The sequence below is a fragment of the Barbus barbus genome (assembly GCF_936440315.1).
Source record: "Barbus barbus genome assembly, chromosome: 38".
Lineage (NCBI taxonomy): Eukaryota > Metazoa > Chordata > Actinopteri > Cypriniformes > Cyprinidae > Barbus > Barbus barbus.
Window position 1 is genome coordinate 27389701 of NC_136716.1, and position 18940 is coordinate 27408640.

An 18940-nucleotide genomic window follows, 5' to 3' on the forward strand; every position below is an offset into this window, starting at 1 on the left:
TCTCTGAACGCACAACACGTCGAACCCTGAAGCAGATGGGCTACAGCAGCAGAAGACCACACCGGGTGCCGCTCCTGTCAGCTAAGAACAGGAAACGGAGACTACAATTCACACAGGTTCTCCAAAACTGGACAATAGAAGATTGGAAAAACGTTGCCTGGTCTGATAAATCTTGATTTCTGCTGCAACATTCAGATGGTAGGGTCAGAATTTGGCGTAAAGAACATGAAAGCATGGATCCATCCTGCCTTGTCTCAATGGTTCAGGCTGCTGGTGGTGGTGTAATGGTGTGGGGGATATTTTCTTGGCACACTTTGGGCCCCTTAGTACCAATTGAGCATCGTTTAAACGCCACGGCCTACCTGAGTATTGTTGCTGAACATGTCCATCCCTTTATGACTACAGTGTACCCATCTTCTGATGGCTACTTCCAGCAGGATAATGCACCATGTCACAAAGCTCAAATCATCTCAGACTGGTTTCTTGAACATGACAATGAGTTCACTTTACTCAAATGGCCTCCACAGTCACCAGATCTCAACCCAATAGAGCACCTTTGGGATGTGGTGGATCGGGAGATTCACATCATGGATGTGCAGCCGACAAATCTGCAGCAACTGTGTGATGCTATCATGTCAATATGGACCAAAATCTCTGAGGAATGTTTCCAACACCTTGTTGAATCTATGCCACGAAGAATTAAGGCAGTTCTGAAGGCAAAAGGGGGTCTACTAGGTGTACCTAATAAAGTAGTCAGTGAGTGTGTGTATATATAAAACATTGCAATGGAAAGTGGAGTCATTTATATTAATATAAATATAAAGTAATTTATATTTATTATATTTATATTAATAAAGTTTACACACACACACACACACACATATATATATATATACTGTATATATGTCATGTGTGTGTGTTTGTGTGTGTGCGTATGGCAAAACAAAATGTAAAAAATCTAAAATGCAAATATTTTAATATTTAAAGTATTATTTAAAAATATATCAACAATGCAAATGCAATAGAAAGCCTATATATATATATATGTAAAGTTGGCAAAGCAAAATAGAAAATTATAATAATTTAATATTTAAAATATTTTAACATTTAGAATGTTCTGTGTAATTAACATTCTCATTCAAAAATGTTTTTTTACCGTGCAGTGTGTTAAAACAATTGTTCACAGTAATGAACATACAATGTCTAAGCATTCACAGGCTTCAAAAGCAGAACATGTTTACATGAATATTTCAGTATGTAAAATCAGACAGATTTCTTTGTCGCTGAACCGAGATGTTACTTGGAGATGAATTAGTCTCACTAAATGAAAGCATGTGAAGTAAACAGTAAAGTGTGTGTGTCTCAGACGTTCACGGCCTGGTGTAACTCTCACCTGAGGAAAGCAGGAACGCAGATCGAGAACATCGAGGAGGATTTGAGGAACGGCCTGAAGCTGATGCTGCTGCTGGAGGTCATCTCAGGTTTGTGAGCGCTCCTCAGGACGACACTTGCAGCTTCTTATGTCTCTCACTGACCGCTTGTATTCCTCCAGGTGAGAGGCTTCCCAAACCAGACAGAGGAAAGATGCGCTTCCACAAAATCGCCAATGTGAACAAAGCTCTGGAATACATCACCAGTAAAGGAGTGAAGCTGGTGTCCATCGGCGCCGAGGGTGAGAGATACCAGAAACACATTTACTTTACATCATGGAGCATTACGGAGAACTGAATCATAAATAATGAGAACTTTTAACAGTTTCCCTGCTTTAAATCATATCTCTACTCTGTTTTCATTGCAAATAGATGTTTGGCACTTTCTAAATGTATTAAAATCCCAGTCTACAGGCCTGTCACAGTTACATGTGATTATGATTGGATCATTCTGTATTTTAAATCCTGAAGAGGAGGCGTGCAAATCTTTCAGTAGACAGTGAATCAGTTTGATTCATGATTCATAGGTTTTTGATTCGCAATTCAGAACAATTAGATTTGATTCAATTTGATTTTATATTAGTCTATTTTATATTAATATTTGATTCAATATTAATCATTTGATTCTTTATTTTTGAAAATGTTAAATTGGTAAAATATTCTAATAATATTTAAAACATTATAATATTTGCATTTTATATTTCATTTTTTGTATTTGTGTATATATATATATATATATTATTTTTGCATCATCAGAGCAAATTAATATTGATTATTAGTATTTGAAATACTTAAGAATGCAACGAAATACAATGAATCTGGAGAAATATTCAGATTTTAAGTGGATATAGAAATGCCATGGATTTTGCATATTTTAATAAGTTAGTATGATATTCTAAAATAAATAAATAACAATGGAATGTAAATTGAAGAATGAAAATAATTTTTAAATATTTAAATAATAAATTAAATATAAAAATGTGCACTTTATTACTTATATCTTTGTCTGTATATATATATATGGCAGATTTTAATATTTAAAATATTTAAAATAATTTTAATGTTCATAGGAATATTCATCTTATCCTGTGTAATATTTCGTTAATCACAGTTTATTTGCATGACAATTAAGCGAGTGAGTCTGAAGTCCGAAATGTTCGCACGTTAAAAAATAAATATGACCTCACATTGTGTCAATCACGTTTACACACTGCCTCGGATCATTTAAATTCGGATCAGGTTATATTTTCTGCATTTTCGCATGCATTTTGATAGGAAAGGATGACGAATACAAAAAAATGGAAAAACGCATGTGAAAATTTCGATGACCTCGAGAGCTCAATCTGAAGTGTTTCTGTTGGCTCCTCAGAGATTGTTGATGGTAATGTGAAGATGACTCTGGGAATGATCTGGACCATCATCCTCCGCTTCGCCATCCAGGACATCTCAGTGGAGGGTAAAGAGAGACTCGCACAGACTGCATCTCATGAAACAAACACACACACATGTTTAACACTGATTCTCTGTCAGAAACCTCGGCTAAAGAAGGGCTCCTGCTGTGGTGTCAGAGGAAAACGGCCCCGTACAGGAACGTCAACGTACAGAACTTCCACTGCAGGTACAACATGAAAATACAGTTTATTTTCACATGATTTCTTTTAATGTTCATAATGTTAACGTCTCTTTCCCTGCTTCAGCTGGAAGGATGGTCTGGCGTTCTGTGCGCTCATTCACAGACACAGACCTGACCTGATCGACTACGCCAAACTCAACAAGGTGTGTGTGTGTGAGTGTGTGTGTGTTCGTGAGTGTGTGCGCGTGAGTGTGTGTGTGCATGTGTGTGTGCACTGGTTAATAACGTTATTTTTTCTACTCTAACCGGTTTCGGAACGGTAATAATACAGAGGAACGCAGAAACGTTAAAATATAGATTCTGCTCGGAGTGAACCGATTGACTTTTTTTTGTCGTTTTCAAGCCCTGCTTGTCAGTGGTGCTGAGGATCTGCAAACCATTCGTCATCGTCCTGCTAAAACACAACCAACAGTCACTGATATTTAATGCTGTTGAATGTTTTGTTGCACTTTATCAGAACTACCTCCTATCTACTGAATAGCAAGATGTTAAAAATTGTGTTTAAAGAAAACTTATCAAAAAGTGTCACATAATTTTATGTTTTATATTACGTTATGTTGTGCTCCATACTCGGACATACACCACTTCCCTTTTCCTTTTGTTAAGTTACATATTCACTTTTTACTAGGCAGGGCCTGCCAGCTTGTCTTTTTGGCTTGTTGTTTCTGAATGCACTTTAACCCTGAGGGGGAAATCCAGATTAAATCCCAGAAGGGAAAATCAAAACAAAATGAAGTTAAAACTTGTTTTGAACTATTTCTTTGTCATCGGCAGATTGATTTTAAGTAAGGGGGAAAAAAATCGATTTAAATCGTAAATCTGATTTTTTGTAAAAAAAATTGGGGGGTTTTTTCTTAAGCCATATCGCCCAGCCCTAGATGCTTTATTTATGTCTGGTCTGAATGATGTGAGTCATTTGATCGTGAACTGAAGGCTTTAGCTGCTCTGCTTGAATGACCTTACGGGATTCAACAGGATCCTCACACGGACCGATAATCCTAAAGACCGCGTCTGAAACCAGAACTGTTTCACAAGCCGTCCTCAGTGTGAATCGCATGAAGAGCGTCATGATCTAATCTCAGCCAGGGTTGCCAGGTCTCAATTCAGAACTAGCTCTAATCTCAATAGCAAATTCTCCATGATCTAGTGTGAGTACACCCTAAAAAACAACCTGCAGCAACTGTGTGAAAGTTGCTCACTTTTGCTGTAAAACCACAGACTTGGCAACAAAATGAAAGCACTTCAGGAGACTGATATTTGAGCATCATTCAAATATTTTTCAAATTTTATTTTATTTTATTTTTTTATATATTTTTTTATTTTTTGTATTTTCTTTCTCAATTAACTTTGTTAAAATTTTAATCTTTTTTATTTTTTGTTTCTTTAAATGTCTATATAGTTTTTAAAAGTTTATTTCCGTTTTAGTTATTTCATGCATAAAGTTAAACCAAATTAAAATGAGAAATGTTGCATTGACTGCTATCTGAAATAATAAAAAAAAATATTTTTTGTTCATATTTTATATTTTAACATTGATTTTTATTTCAAGTAACAATTTTATTTATATATATATATATATATATATATATATATATATATATATATATATATATATATATATATATATTATATATTAGTTGTTGTTTTTTGTAGTTTCAGTGAACTATAATAGCCCTGTCAGGATCTTGTGTTAATCCACTAAATGGGTTTGAAACGTTGTACAGATGTAGTGCTGTAATTAATTCAGAAGTCATGCGGTTCATTTTCTCTGTGCAGGACGATCCTCTCGGAAATCTCAGTATGGCTTTGGAAATTGCAGAGAAACACCTGGACATCCCGAAAATGCTGGACCCTGAAGGTAAAGACGGCCAGATCGTCTCTAAATGTGTCACACAGTACCATGAACAGTACCAAAGCATTATAAAGCACTGACACTCATGTTTCATTTCAATTTTGTATTAATAGTATTTTTTGCATCTTTTTTTTAAGTGTTGTCAACATTGCCATTTTACTATCAATAATATACTATTATAATTTTTTTATATTCTGAAATAGTTTATTTTTTATATTTTCTGTTTACACTATAATTTTGGTTAAAGTGTTATTTTAGTTAAAGTTTTTGTCATTTTTATTAATTAATGATATGTCTATATATTTTTTATTTATTAGTTTTAGTTATTTTAGCAAAGGAGAAATGCTGCATTGCTGCGATCTGAAGTAAAATAAGTTTAAGTTTTTTCAAAAAATGGCTTTTTTATGCTTTTAGTTTTAGTTAATGATAATAACCCTGGTTGCATTTTGATGCATTAATATTGAATTTGCAACAGCAGGTGTGTGAATTTTCAGCAGTTTATAATAATAAATAATCATGTATGTGAAGATTTTAAATGTTCGTTCTAAGTGTAGCCGCCCTCTGATTGTAACACACAGGAAAGTCAGATGACTGCTGTATTATTATTATACAACAATATAGTCCTGAAGCAGATTTAGCGAACACAGCTGTCTGCGTGTCGTGTTACGATTGTGCACCTCATGACCCGAAGGCCTTTAGCAATCCATCCCAGAATGCAATGCAAATATTCCCCTCTGATTTCTGTGTAATGATGGACTCATGTAGATCATTGAGTTTAATGTGAAGTGCTCTGAACGTTCACGGTTACAGTGTATCACACACATGCCACAGTGTTTGTTCATGTAACTGTGAGTTTAATTCTTAACTTTATATCTCTCTGTGCTCCAGACATCATTAACACCCCGAAGCCTGACGAGCGGGCCATCATGACGTATGTGTCCTGCTTCTATCACGCGTTTGCTGGAGCAGAACAGGTACTTCTGCGCATTTATCTGATGCATCCTGGGTCATTTCAAACACAATGCAGAGGTCATGTGACATCGGTGTGTGTTTATAGGCAGAAACGGCGGCTAACAGGATCTGTAAAGTGCTTGGAGTGAATCAGGAAAATGAGAAACTGATGGAAGAATATGAACGACTGGCCAGTGAGGTACAACAACAACTTCCCCGCTAAAACATTGTATATATGTGACCCTGGAGCACAAAACCAGTCATAAGGGTCAGTTTTTTTGAAATTGAGATTTATGCATCATCTGAAAGCTGAATAAATAAGCTTTTTTGTCCTGTAGTTGCTGGAGTGGATCCGTCGCACCACGCCGTGGCTGGAGAAACGAACCCCTGAGAACACGATGGAGGCCATGAGACGCAAGCTGGAGGATTTCAGAGACTATCGCCGCACACACAAACCACCCAAAGTCCAGGAGAAATGCCAGCTGGAGATCAGCTTCAACACACTGCAGACCAAACTCCACATCAGCCACAGACCTGCATTCATGCCCTTCGAGGGGAAGATGGTGTCTGTAAGACATACGCGCACGCACGCACACACACACACACACACACTCACACGAACACACTCACTCACACACACTTACTCACTCACACACACTCACACACGCACTCACACGAACACACTCACTCACACACACACACACACACACAGGTCCACATATTTCAAAAGGCTTGTAAATCATACAGAATGAGTTTTTTTGAGAAAGTAAAAATGCTGAAAGTTTCCTGTTAGGGGTAGGTTTAGGTGTAGGGCAAACGAAAATACGGTTTGTACAGTATAAAAACCATTACGCCTATGGAGAGTGCCCATAAAACATGGAAACACATCGTGTGTGTGTGTGTTGATGTGCAGGACATCGCGGCGGCGTGGCAGGGTCTGGATCAGGCTGAGAAGGGTTATGAGGAGTGGCTGCTCAGTGAGATCAGGCGTCTGGAGCGTGTGGAGCATTTGGCTGAGAAGTTCCAGCAGAAAGCAGCAACACACGAGAGCTGGGCGCAGGGTGAGATACTGCAGGACACACGTCGACTGACCACCAGACACAGCAAACACCTCACATATAGGCTTGTGAAGGAATAGTTCCCCTGAAAATGAACATTCTGGAACGAAAGTGTTTGGCATCGTTGTCACACCTTGTGTAATTTCTTCATGCACCAAGTTTTAAAAGCTTTAAATTTGAATATGCACAAGCATGAATCAGATGTAGGAGATAAAAAAATATATATAATAATAATAATGATAATGATAATAATGAAATAAATATCTAATATATATGTGATGCTTGCTTGATTATTTACTTAGTTATTACTTTATATTTAAGTAAATATAAAGTAATAACACATCAATATGAATATAAATATACATTCTTTAAATATTTAACAATGTTATTTTCTTTAAAAAACACTAAATAGTAACTAAATTAAAATAATAAATATGAAATATATAAATATTTCTAAAAATCTTTATAAATAGCAATAGCATCATCACACCTTGTGCAACTTCATGTTTGAAAGCTTTAAATCTGAATATGCTCAAGCATGAATCAAATGTACGATAATGACATTATTATATATAATAATAATAATGAAATAAACGTTGAAGATTATTTTTATTAAGATTATTTTGTATTTATTTAATTTGTGCATTAGGTAAGTATAATATAATAACATACCAATATAAATATACATTCTTCAACTATTTAATATACAATGTTTTCTTCCAAAAATGAACAAAAAAAGTGTCTAAATTAAAATCATGCAAAAAGCAAGCTCTGAACAGCTTTACCCAATGCAAGAGTTTTGAATTGTTCTGGAATCCTAAAAGCATCGTAAGCTTAAGTACATCGGAGACCCATTGAAACCAATGGAGCTACGATCAACTTGAGCTTATGATGCTTTAGGGAGACGCAGCCCTGAGCTGTGTGTGTGTGTGTGTGTGTGTGCACTGCAGGAAAGGATCAGCTGTTGACTCTGAAGGATTACGAGAGCATGTCCCTGACGGAGTTGAGAGCGCTGCTGCGGAAACACGAGGCGTTTGAGAGCGACCTGGCAGCACATCAGGACAGAGTGGAGCAAATCGCCGCTATAGCCCAGGAACTCAAGTATGACCACTTCCTGTCTCCTCCTCATGCCGACACACTTCAGGTTTTCTACATGTGGGGTCATGTGAACGTCAGCTTTGTTTTTACTGCCAGCTATTGTTTATAACATGCTTTAAGGCAAGACACCCCTGGTGAAAAATAAATATACCTAAATGTATTTGAAATACATTTATTTCATGCCAAGTATACTACAAATACATTTTCATATTTATGTACTTAAAATAAATAAAATGTCCTGCAATTGTACTTTTAGCATACTAAACTGGTATACTTAAAGTGTGCTAAATTGGAGCAACTAATTTTGTACTTAATGCACTTTAATTGTGCGAAAGTAGTGCTGAAGTACAATTAAAGATATGCTAAGTATATATGATTGTGCTAAAGTGGAACTATTGCAAGTATACTTAAGGTACACTTTAAATATTTTGCATTTAAAGACCGATATTATTCAAGGATCATACAATTTTCATCAAAAGTGACATTAAAACACATTTTAGGCTTAATATTAAGAAATCTGCATTGTGCACAAGTAGTACACCAAAAAAAAGTATAATTATAATTTTTATATCAGTAAGTCTCGAGTTATCTGTCAGTAAATATGTTAATAGATTTTAATATATTTTCATTTATTTTAAATATATGACTTTTTTACTTGGGGCTACAGGCAAAAACGTTGTTTTTTCATGCACTGGTCAGTTTTGCCTTTTGAAAACATCCAAAATACACATTTAAGTGTTTATTTTATTGCACTTTATTTGTATGCGTCTATAGATTTCAATTACAGTACAAATCTTCAAAAGGTTTTTCTCCACTTCAGCAGCACTTACACTCACCAAAACTTACAGATTTATTCCTCTCTATATTCTGAAGGTTTTTGCTGTGGGGTTTGTTCATATATAATTCACACTGATTTATACAACATTTTACTCCTAAAAACATGGAGAAAATGCATTTTTTTTCTGTCTGTTGACAGTATTTTCTGATTTATGAAATCTAAAATCCCCTCTATAGAAACATTTAACTGCAATATGGCAACAAAATCAAACAAGAAATTTGGCTTTATCCAGTGTTCTGGAATTTATGCAAATGAGTGCATATAGTTATTTACAGTAGATAATGGCTTGTTTGCATATTTAAACATAACATTTTAGAAAACTAAAACTAATCTATTAATTAGATGTTTATGTTTAAATAACATGTCTTATTTCAGGCTAGTGGAAGGAAAACATCCAAAACACACCTTTAAATGTCTATTTTATTGCACTTTATCTATTACGTCTGTAGATTTCAGTTACAGTTCATATTTTTAATCTCCACATCTTCACTTCAGCGGCACTTACATATACAAAATTTTGCAGTTTTATTCCTATCTATATTCTGAAAGTTTTTACTGAGGGGTTTGTTCATATATCATTGGCCTGATTTTATAAAGCATTTTATTAGTGAAAATTGTTAGTTTTCTTTTTGTTGACACTATTTTCTGATTTATGAAATAATAAAAAGAGATATCTAAAATCTCTTCTGTAGAAACATCTAACTCTAATATGGCAACAAAATCAATCAAAAAATTTTAAATTTGTCTTTATCCACTGTTCTTTAAACATAGCATTTTAAAAAACTTGAGGTACTTTTTTTTTTTTTTTTTTTAATCTATTATGTAAAAGTTTCTTATTCACCTGTGTTGTCTTGTCTTAAGAGTAATACAAGAGTAATACTGACCCCCCTTAAGGTGATTTGTATAAAGAGACACAACCTCAACACGTGTTTAGTGGTTTTCTGGAGATGTCATATGTGTTTAAAACAGTAACGAGTGTTTTGAATGTGTTCCCGTCTGTAGAGGTAAGTAGATGTGGCAGCAGTGTTGGGTTTCTATTGTTCTAAATGTAGTCGGACCACCTGTCAGATTCCCTCTGTGACAATGAGTCAATGTCGTACCGAGAAACGCGCACACACACGTCTCAGTATATATTCAGCGCTCTATTTGTAGAAGCTGTGTTCAGTTGTTCATGCCGGTGCGTCAAAGTGACAGAGGCATCTCACAGCAGCTCTGATCTGCTCTGAAATGCTGTCAACAGCTTCATCAGAACAGGTGCCGTCGCCGTCAGGAACATCACGAACGTCTGATCACACACCCATCTTTACATCTACATTTTATGAGGATCTTTTTAAATGTGTCCTAAGGGCATTTTCACACTCTAAGTGATCTCACATGTCCTAAAAGGATGCTCATATGGACCGCACTCAGATTGTTTGTGGGCCCTTTTGCTGTTTGATTGATTCATCATTTGATTTGGTCAGCTTTGCATTTCATTATGCTGAAAGAAGCGCAAAAAAAAAAAAAAAACATTTTAGAATTTTCAAATCAAAACACATTTACTGGACAAGCAATATGACTTAAGAAATTAAGTCTTATTTTCTAAAAAATGAATCAAAATTAAGTGAGTATATTATAAAAAAGAAAAAAATAACTGACAATAGGGTTAGAAAAATAATGTCATCCCTTTGTATTAAGTTGCTTTTTCTGACCCCATTGGCAGATATTGGTTGTTATTTTAAGCATGAATTCACTTTATTTTTATAAATTTCTCAGAAAACAAGACTTTTGCTTCTCAAGAATATGTATCTTCATTTCAAAATGTTCTTTGATTTTATTAGATTTTTGTACTGGAAAGCATTACAAAAATACTAAGACAAGTAAGTAAGTGGCGTCTTATTAAGTATTTTTGCCTTGCCTCTTTTGCCTCTTAATTAGACTTTTTGCCTTGTTTTCTAATTAAAATATCAGAAAAATTCAGTTTCTGATCCCTTCTCAAAAATCATATTTGAATATCAGAATGTGATTTTTAGAATCTTCCTAGTGATTTTGTTTAAAGTGAACTTTAGTGTAGGATCTTCTTTGATTCTTATGGAATTTCAGTACATCTGTCATGATTTTATTTGATTTTTAGAATATGTAAGATATTGTGATTTTAAAAACAATTCTGTCTTGCTATCGAACAGTTATTGCAAATTAGAGTGTGCTTAGGGAGATTTAGACCCTAAAATATAATCTTTGCATTCCTATGTCCTATAAGAGTATTAAACCTTGATGCTGTCTATATTTCTATTGATCAATAAACTTGTGTAAAATATAATGCATTTGTAACTTAATTAGCCATCATTTATCTGAGCTGATGCTGCTCTCCTCTGGAAACATGATGCACTGCAGCAGAACTTGTATTAAAGAAAAAGGACTTTAAGTGTGTGTGTGTGTGTGTGTGTGTGTGCAGTGAACTGGACTATCACGCCGCTGCTGCCATTAATGAACGCTGTCAGTCGATCTGTGATCAGTGGGATCAGCTGGGAACTCTGACCCAGAAACGCAGAGAAGCTCTGGAGGTGACAAACACACATCCACATCACATACATTACCAAACCTGCTGTGCAAAAAATAGTTCCTCTCAGGACCTTAAAGACAAAAATGTCCCCATTGAAACCCATTAAAACGGCTATTTTTAATCGCAGTGCTGTTTAACTGTAAAATGATGCAATTTTTGTTAAAAGGCTTTCATTCTGTTGGCAAGGCTTTAAAATGAAATTTTTTCAAATTTTTAAAAACATTTACCAGATGGTGCCATTTTTTCAGGTTTGGTCTATAAAGCAAATACTGGCTTTATTCCTGTTTTCTGCTTCAGCGTATTATAGAGCCAATTGGATAAATAATGCAGCTATAATTGTGTGGGTGTGTTGGTATGTGTGTCATAAAAAAAAATTGTGTGTGTGTGTGTTCTTGTAATATTTGAGAGAAAAACTACTACAAATCACAAACCTAACCACTGTGTCACCAGCAGAGTTTTGCTGGCCTCTAATGGAGAATATTTGGTACTGCGCCCAAACAAAATCTTACTAAAAGCTAATTTTTTGAGATATCAACCTCAAATTTGGAACACAACTTGTTTAGATTTATGGCTTTGATTTTCTAGCAGGTTTAGAGTTCAACATGTTTCATAAAATATATATTTGATATAAAATATTATTAATAAATTTTCATAAAATTAAACCTTTTTTTTTTTTTTGGTTTCACTTTTTTTACTTCACCAATAATCTGTCATGGGTCTTCTTTAAAATGAGACCAAACTTAAGTCTGTACTCCCAAGCTTCAAATTTTGATGACAGATTTTTTTTACATGGACATTTTTGTCCACTATGGACCAATGTGTAACTTTATTTTATTGATGCACAATGGTTAAATATGCATATATGCAAATCAGCATATTAGAATGATCTCTGAAGGATCATGTGACTCTGAAGACTGGAGTAATGATGCTGAAAATACAGCGCTGCATCACAGAAATAAATTACAGTTTAACGGATATTCACATAGAAAAACAGTTATTTCAAATTCAAATAATATTTCACAATTTTACCGTTTTTACTGTATATTTTAATCAAATAAACGCAGCTTTGGTGAGCAGAAGACACTACTTTTAAAAAAACATTATGAAAGCATTTTTCACCATTAGTATATATGAAATTATCTATAATTACTATTAATATTATTGTTGTGAAGCATGCATGGTCTGATGTCAGCCTTCTGCTTCAGAAATAAAGTTATATTAAAATGTGTGTGTGTGTGTGTTTATAAGAGGACGGAGAAACTCCTGGAGACAATCGATCAGCTGTTTCTGGAGTTTGCTAAGAGATCGGCTCCGTTCAATAACTGGATGGAAGGAGCCATGGAGGATCTGCAGGACATGTTCATGGTTCACTCGGTGGAAGAGGTTCAGGTGAGGATCTTGAAGTTTTGTTACTTTTCAAACTTATATTACATGTTTTTTCAGCTGCTTTCACACATTTTCAAAACTTTGCCTCTTTTTTTCAAAACTTTACACACAAATCCAATAATTTCACACAAAATGCAAAACGCCTCACATCTCTAGTAAAACGAAGCACTGCATTCAAAATATCACAAACATCTCAAAAGCAAACATTTGCAAACACCTTTGCCATAATATTAATTCCTGTTAGATTTGTGTGTGTTGCATTTGGGAAAAAACCGAGTCAAAGTCTGAGAATTAGTGTCTGGTTTTGTAGGTTTGGTGTGTGCTTCTGCTGTTTGAGTGACAGCTTTCAGAAACTGTGTGACAAGGAAGATTTAGTGTGGAAGCAGCTGAAAAACCTGTAATCTCAACACACACTGTTCACAATGCAATAAGTACCTGATGGATAAAATCAAATCCTGGTCAGTATGGTATTTGATGATTGATGTGCATGAATACATCACATTAGTTCAGTAAATGGGCTGTGAATCTGGTTTCATGACTGTTGTTCTCTGAATGGTTTCCACTCAATATCAGAAGGCAAATTCACTGGTTACAATTTATCTTCAAATGTATACATTTTAACTATCCTAATTATTTGCGTCAATATTTGATATTATATTCTTCTACATATCGATTAAGACACTCCGCAAATTACATTTACATTTATTCATTTAGCTGACGCTTTTATCCAAAGCGACTTTCAATTGCTATATATGTCAGAGGTCGCACGCCTCTGGAGCAACTAGGGGTTAAGTGTCTTGCTCAGGGACACATTGGTGTCTCACAGTGGATTCGAACCCGGGTCTCTCACACCAAAGGCATGTGTCTTATCCACTGCGCCATCACCACCCCAATTACTTTTTTTTTTTTTACTCCTTTAGTCAAGAAAGTGTGTGTTTGGGGAAAAAGGCATTTAGGTATAAGGCTCCTGCAGATTGGAATAATCTACTTTTAAATGTGCGATCTTTGACTTCATTATATATGTTCAGGTTTGTTTTCTTGTTTTGAAACTTCTTGTATTTGCTTTGGATGATATATCTATGTTTATATTTATATGTGCTAGGTAAATATAAATAATATAAAAACAATTATAAATATATAAAAATATTTTTGTGTAATAGGACCCCCTTGAAAACGAGATGATGCATCTCAAGGGGTTTATCCCAAATAATACATTTGTTGTTGTTGTTCTCTCTCTGTGTGTGTGTGTGTGTGTGTGTAGAATCTGATCTCGGGTCACGATCAGTTCAAGATGACGATGCCCGAGGCCGACAGCGAGCGCCAGGCCATTCTCAGCATCTATAACGAGGTGCAGAAGATCACTCAGAGCTACGGGATCTCCAGCAAACTCACCAACATCTACTGCGACATCACACCCGCCATCATCAACCAGAAGTGGGAGAAGGTTTGTGTGTGTGTGTGTCTGTGTACTTGTTTATGCTACATTGTGGGGACCGCATATATATATATATATATAATGTGGTTTACATATATACACACATATATGTTTATAAACTCTTGATATGTGTGTGTGTTTTGTCTAGGTGAAGAATTTGGTTCCTCAGAGAGACGGCGCCCTGCATGAGGAAATGTCCCGACAGCATGCGAATGAAAGACTCAGACGACAGTTTGCAGCACAAGCCACTGCCATCGGACCCTGGATACAGACACGCATGGAGGTCTCACACACACACACACACATTCACACACATCTGTACTGATCTATCAAACACCAGATAACATGATTAAAATGTGAGTGAAATCTGGCGAGTAAATCAAAGCAGCAACCATTCACTGTAATGCATGAGAATATAGTTGCGTGAGATCTGAATGAGTGATGTTGGAGCGTGTGTTTTTGGCAGGAGATCGCTCGCTGCTCTGTGGATCTGGGCGGCACGCTGGAGGATCAGATGAACCAGCTAAAACAGTTTGAGCACGATATCATCAGCTACAAACCCAACATCGACCGGCTGGAAGGAGACCATCAGCTCATCCAGGAGTCGCTCATCTTCGACAACAAGCACACCAACTACACCATGGAGGTACAAACACACACACATATGTGTCCCTGCAGCACAAAAGCAGTCATCAGTAGCACTACATGTACTACATGTACTTATTTGGTTAGGGTTTGGCTTAGGGTTACATGCATGTAATTAGGCATAATTATGACATATGACTGGACTCTGTCTCGTGTGCCGCAGCACATCCGTGTGGGATGGGAGTCACTGCTCACCACCGTCGCTCGCACCATCAACGAGATCGAGACGCAGATCCTGACGCGCGACGCTAAAGGAATCAGCCAGCAGCAGCTCAACGACTTCAGATCCTCCTTCACACACTTCGACCGGGTGAAGCTTCACTGCGTGACACTGATGATGCTGTTATTCTACTGGCATCTTCAACAGATTATAGTTTTTGTTAATACTTTGAATTTTCATTTTCATTTTAGTTGAAGTTTTAGTAATTTTGTTGTTTGTTTTTGTCATTTTTAGTAGCTTTTTTTAGGTTTATTTATTTTAGTACCTCAACAATTAAAAGAAAATAAGAAATTATGCCTTTTTAATTGTATATATTTTTAATTCTCATTTAAATTTTAGTTTTATTTATTTTTTTACTTTTGTCATTTTTAGTAGTTTTTTTTATATGTCTATATAGTTTTTATTCATTTTTATTTCAGTTATAGTTTATTTTAGTTCCTCAAAAGAAATGGTATTCTATTATAGTTTTTATTAATATTTTGAATCGATTTTAATATTTTCCATTTTAATTTTAGTTAGTTTTAATTTTTTTTTTTGTAGTTTTTGGTGTTTTTAAATGTCTATATAGTTTTTTTTTTCAGTTTTAATTTATTACATCAAGTTATAGTAAAATGAAAAATGTTTTTTATTACATTTTATTTCAGTTAACATTTGTTTTATTAATTTATTGTAGTTATATTAATTTAATTTATATTTTAAGTAACAAAAATGTTTATTTAATGATTTTAATTTTGATTTTAGATTTAGTTAAGTACATTAAGTTAAACTAAATTAATACAATAAATGAACTTGATTATTAATATATATATATATATATATATATACAGTGGTGTGAAAAAGTGTTGGCCCCCTTCCTGATTTTTAATTTTTTTGCATGTTTGTCACACTTTAATGTTTCAGATCATCAAACAAATTTAAATATTAATCAAAGATAACACAAGTAAACAAAATCCAAAACCCACATGGCCCTGTGAGGTAACTCACACCTGAGTTCAGTTTCTCTAGCCACACTCAGGCCTGATTACTGCCACACCTGTTCACAATCAAGAAATCACTTAAATAGGACCTGCCTGACAAAGTGAAGTAGACCAAAAGGTCCTCAAAAGCTACACATCATGTTGAGATCCAAAGAAATTCAGGAACAAATGAGAAAAAGTAATTGAGATCTATCAGTCTGGAAAAGGTTATAAAGCCATTTCTAAAGCTTTGGGACTCCAGCGAACCACAGTGAGAGCCATTATCCACAAATGGAGAAAACATGGAACAGTGGTGAACCTTCGCTAAGGGTGGCCCAACCAGTTATTAGGTTTAGGGGGCAGCACTTTTTCACACAGGGCCATGTGGGTTTGGATTTAGTTTTCCCTTCATAATATAAAACTTCATTGAAAAACTGCATGTTGTGTTTACTTGTGTTATCTTTGATTAATATTTAAATTAGTTTGATGATCTGAAACATTAAAGTGTGACAAAAAATAAAATCAGGAAGGGGGCCAAGACTTTTTCACACCACTGTGTGTATATATATATATGTTTTATTTAAAATAACAAAAATGTTTTTAATAATTTGAAGTTTAGTTTTAGTTTTAGTTAACTATAATAACCCTGACTAGACTTAACCTGTAACTGCTAACTGATCCTGACTAATAACTTTTATATTTGTGTGTGTTGCTGCAGATTAACCAAAAGAAAGTTTACTGAAGGTTTGACTGGTTAACTTTGGCCAAACACGAAACCACTACAAACTAAAACAGGTACTAACTAAACTGTGGAACAGAACTTACAACATACTTGAACTAGTTCAGTGTTGCTTATTCACTCCATTTGAACTATTTACTGTCATATTATGCTTTATATTTAATCCACCCGTCATGCAGAGACACTTTTCATTAGTGGTGGGAGAAATGAACCTTTTTGAAATGATTTAATGAGTAAAAATGATTCAAAAATGATTCTGATGTCGAAACTACTCGCTGGTGACACCTGCTGGTCACAACTGTGTAAATGCAGTGAAAACTCAGCATAAACATGCATAAAAACAGCTTTTACAAATAATATTTGATTGAAAGTGTAATGAGTCTGTGTTTGCTGTGTTTTGCAGAAGAAGAAGGGCGGCATGGAGACGGATGATTTCAGAGCCTGTCTGATCTCTATGGGTTATGATCTGGTAAAAGAGCAGCAGCTAAAGCAGCGTTTCTGTGCAGATCTGCTGGGTTTGAACACATCTGTCTCTCTGTCTGCAGGGTGAAGCCGAGTTCGCTCGCATCATGTCTCTGGTGGATCCCAACGGCTCCGGTGTGGTGACGTTCCAGTCGTTTGTGGACTTCATGACGCGTGAGACCGGAGACACGGAGACTTCAGAGCAGGTCATCGCCTCCTTCAGGATCCTGGCTGCAGATAAGGTGAGATGCACACACATATGTGACCCTGGACCACAAAACCAGTCATGAGGGTCAATTTTGTGAAATTGAGATTTATACATCATCTGAAAGCTGAATAAATAATCTTTCCATTGATGTATGGTTTGTTATGATAGGACAATATTTGTCTGAGATACAACTATCTGAAAATCTGGAATCTGAGGGAGCAAAAAAATCTAAATATTGAGAAAATCTCCTTTAAAGTTGTTCAAATGAAGTTCTTAGCAATGCATATTACTAATCAAAAATGAAGTTTTGATATATTTACGGTAGGAAATTTACAAAATATCTTCATGGAACATGATCTTAATATCCTAATGATTTTTGTCATAAAAGAGAAATGTATAATTTTGATCCATACAATGTATTGTTGGTTATTGCTACAAATATACCTGTGTTACTCATGACTGCTTTTGTGCTGCAGGGACACATATGGGCCAGAAATGCTGAAGTTTGATGGATTTGTATTGCATATAAACCATTCAATTGCTTTTGACCCTTTTAACAAACAAACTTAATATGGTGCATATTTCTCTGTCAGTCATTCATAAAAGAAACAGCTCAGATTTGTTTAATAGTACTAATAAACTCAATGTCTTAAATACACAATAAGCCACAGATATCCTGAACCACAACATGAAAAAAATTTAATCGTACATAGAATTTTGAGTTTTTTTCTGCATCTAATTTTTATTTAATTATTTATTTTTGCTCTCTCTCCCAAACACATTATTCTCTCTTAAAAAAAAAAATTTGTCTCTCGGAAAAAAGCAATTTGTTTTTTTTTTTGATAAGAAAAAAGTGTTTCTATGCAAATAAACCACATTTATATACCTCCTGTAATTCATAATCAAGCATACAGTGTATATCTATCTGTGGTGTGTTTGCAGCCGTATATTCTGGTGGATGAGCTGCGCCGGGAGCTTCCTCCGGATCAGGCCGAGTACTGCATCTCCAGGATGCCTCCGTATAAAGGACCTGATGGAGTCCCGGGAGCGCTGGACTACACCGCCTTCTCTACAGCGCTGCACGGCGAGAGCGACCTCTAAAACACTGCTGTGTGTGTGTGTGTGTGTGTGAGCTTCCTCCTGTACTCACTGACTCTGGCCATGATCATCATTCACGAGTGTAATACACCGCAACATTTACTGAACATCAAAACCTGTTTCAGTTCAAAATAAAGACTTGTAGCCATTGCATTTTGTGTGTGTATGAATTATACTGAAGGGTCCAAAAGCCTGAGACCACTGACGTTTCTTAAAGCAAACGTTTCATATTTAAACTTTTTTTTTTTTTTTCAGTTCAAATTTTAAATTTGAAAAGAGTACAATATAAGATCAATGTAGACATTTGGACTCACTTTACATGCTGATGATGATTTGACTTCTAGATCTCCAGACTTACAGCTTATATCAATGGAAGACAAACTTATACT

General features: G+C 35.2%; 1 protein-coding gene across 2 annotated transcripts in view; it reads left to right on the forward strand.

Annotated features, from left to right (window-relative positions):
• Positions 1–18703, forward strand: part of LOC306857451 (alpha-actinin-2-like) — a 22060-nt gene extending 3357 nt beyond the window's left edge. The window contains exons 2-22 of one of the 2 annotated variants that reach the window (XR_013783106.1): positions 1367–1481; positions 1553–1672; positions 2800–2886; positions 2961–3048; positions 3128–3206; positions 4840–4921; positions 5804–5889; positions 5973–6065; positions 6205–6435; positions 6780–6927; positions 7875–8025; positions 11295–11403; positions 12651–12791; positions 14050–14232; positions 14372–14506; positions 14690–14869; positions 15032–15178; positions 16763–16839; positions 17187–17252; positions 17329–17487; positions 18396–18703. Coding sequence is in view for 1 of the 2 variants with exons in the window: in XM_079397402.1 (XP_079253528.1) it covers positions 1367–1481; positions 1553–1672; positions 2800–2886; positions 2961–3048; positions 3128–3206; positions 4840–4921; positions 5804–5889; positions 5973–6065; positions 6205–6435; positions 6780–6927; positions 7875–8025; positions 11295–11403; positions 12651–12791; positions 14050–14232; positions 14372–14506; positions 14690–14869; positions 15032–15178; positions 17187–17252; positions 17329–17487; positions 18396–18554 (2559 nt within the window). In the remaining variant the exon portion in view is untranslated. The remainder of the gene's footprint in view (positions 1–1366; positions 1482–1552; positions 1673–2799; positions 2887–2960; positions 3049–3127; positions 3207–4839; positions 4922–5803; positions 5890–5972; positions 6066–6204; positions 6436–6779; positions 6928–7874; positions 8026–11294; positions 11404–12650; positions 12792–14049; positions 14233–14371; positions 14507–14689; positions 14870–15031; positions 15179–16762; positions 16840–17186; positions 17253–17328; positions 17488–18395) is intronic. The other variant, XM_079397402.1, reaches the window with a different exon arrangement.
• The last annotated feature ends 237 nt before the right edge of the window (positions 18704–18940 follow it).